At 40.0% G+C, this 1,405-nt stretch overlaps 1 protein-coding gene across 1 annotated transcript in view; it reads left to right on the forward strand.

The window, feature by feature from the left end:
• slc18a1 (solute carrier family 18 member A1) overlaps positions 1–1,405 on the forward strand; it is a 10,431-nt gene continuing 9,026 nt past the window's right edge. Inside the window, exons 1-2 of the mRNA XM_014022817.1 lie at positions 1–60; positions 669–767. Of these exons, the coding sequence (XP_013878271.1) occupies positions 33–60; positions 669–767 (127 nt within the window). The 5' untranslated portion in view covers positions 1–32. The remainder of the gene's footprint in view (positions 61–668; positions 768–1,405) is intronic.

Here is a 1,405-nt window from a genome sequence, read left to right on the forward strand (position 1 = left end):
AGGAGGGAGAGCGGTGGAGCCGAACAAACGAGATGAGCGGAGATAAGAGGGAAAAGGCAGGTGTGTGCGTGACGGATAATCTTGTTACTGAAGCAGGAAAAAACTGCTAAAATAATCAGAAAACAGCCGAGGAAAATAAACCCGACGACTTGATGAAAAAAACATCTTTTACTTTTAATGAACCAGTTACAGATGATAATTGAAACTGTGTGTCACTACAGCCACATTGAGTTCCTCAGTGATGCTGCAGAGTTTGATTAGTGTTGAACTCTTCAGGCAGAAGAGAGGACAGAAATAAGCAGAAATGTTCTGATGTAATAAACTGTATTCAGAGAAAAGCTGCAGGCTGCGGGACCCGTCTAATATCTGGAGTGTCTGATGATAACAGGCTGTTGTGTTTTTATTAAAGATCAGAACGATACAGAGTTCAGAGCTGATCGTCTGTCCGTCCGTCCGTCCATCCATTCCTGATGCCTCTCACTTTTAAGTAAACAGAAATAGTATAAAAAATACAAAAACAGTTCATGTTTTAGATTTTGGAATAAACAGGAGAACAGGAAGTTTAACCGTTGAGAATCCAGTCAAAACCAAACCTCTGACACTTAAAGCTGATGTATTTTTACAGTAAATATCAGAGAGTGAGGATAACTGTGGTTGTGTTGGTGCAGACATGGCCTGGCTCCATCAGAGCCGAGGTTCTCCCAGACTGGTCCTGGTGGTGGTGTGCGTCGCTCTGCTGCTCGACAACATGCTGCTGACTGTGGTCGGTGAGTAAACTCCCAAACAACATGAAATAATATCACCTGATGAGACGATTCCTGACTTTACCGAAGAATAAAGACAAACAGATGATTTGCTGACATCAGAGGCAGAACATGACAGAACCTCCGTCTGTTCCGGGTCATGTAATGAAGTCATGGATGACCTCAGAGTCGTGACGCAGCTGAAAACCTGCAGGTCCACGTTGTCGTTAGCTGTTAGACTCAGAACCTGCAGGTTCAGCTGTCGTCAACACAGGTTTCACCTTCTGGACCTGATCTTTAAATTACACTCTTCAGTTCAGAAACGGCCTCCTTCTCTCTTTTATTTTCTTATTTCCTAAAATATTGAAGTATTCAAATATTTTAATGTATGCTGATGATACTGTTCTTTTTTTTGTCTGATTTCAATATTGAATCTATTAATAGTCAGTTACAAGCAGATCTTCAGACATTTCATGGTTGGCTTCAAGATAATCTTTTGTCAATTAATGTTAAAAAATGTTTGCATGTATTTTTACTCACCCAGGAGACATTTCAATATAAGAAATCAACTCACTTTTTTAAACAAACCCCTTGATATTGTCACTACCTACAAATATCTTGGAATTACTTTGGATTCTCATTTGACTTATCGTGATCATGTA

This window comes from Austrofundulus limnaeus, unplaced genomic scaffold (assembly GCF_001266775.1).
Source record: "Austrofundulus limnaeus strain Quisiro unplaced genomic scaffold, Austrofundulus_limnaeus-1.0 Scaffold343, whole genome shotgun sequence".
In the NCBI taxonomy this organism is placed as follows: domain Eukaryota; kingdom Metazoa; phylum Chordata; class Actinopteri; order Cyprinodontiformes; family Rivulidae; genus Austrofundulus; species Austrofundulus limnaeus.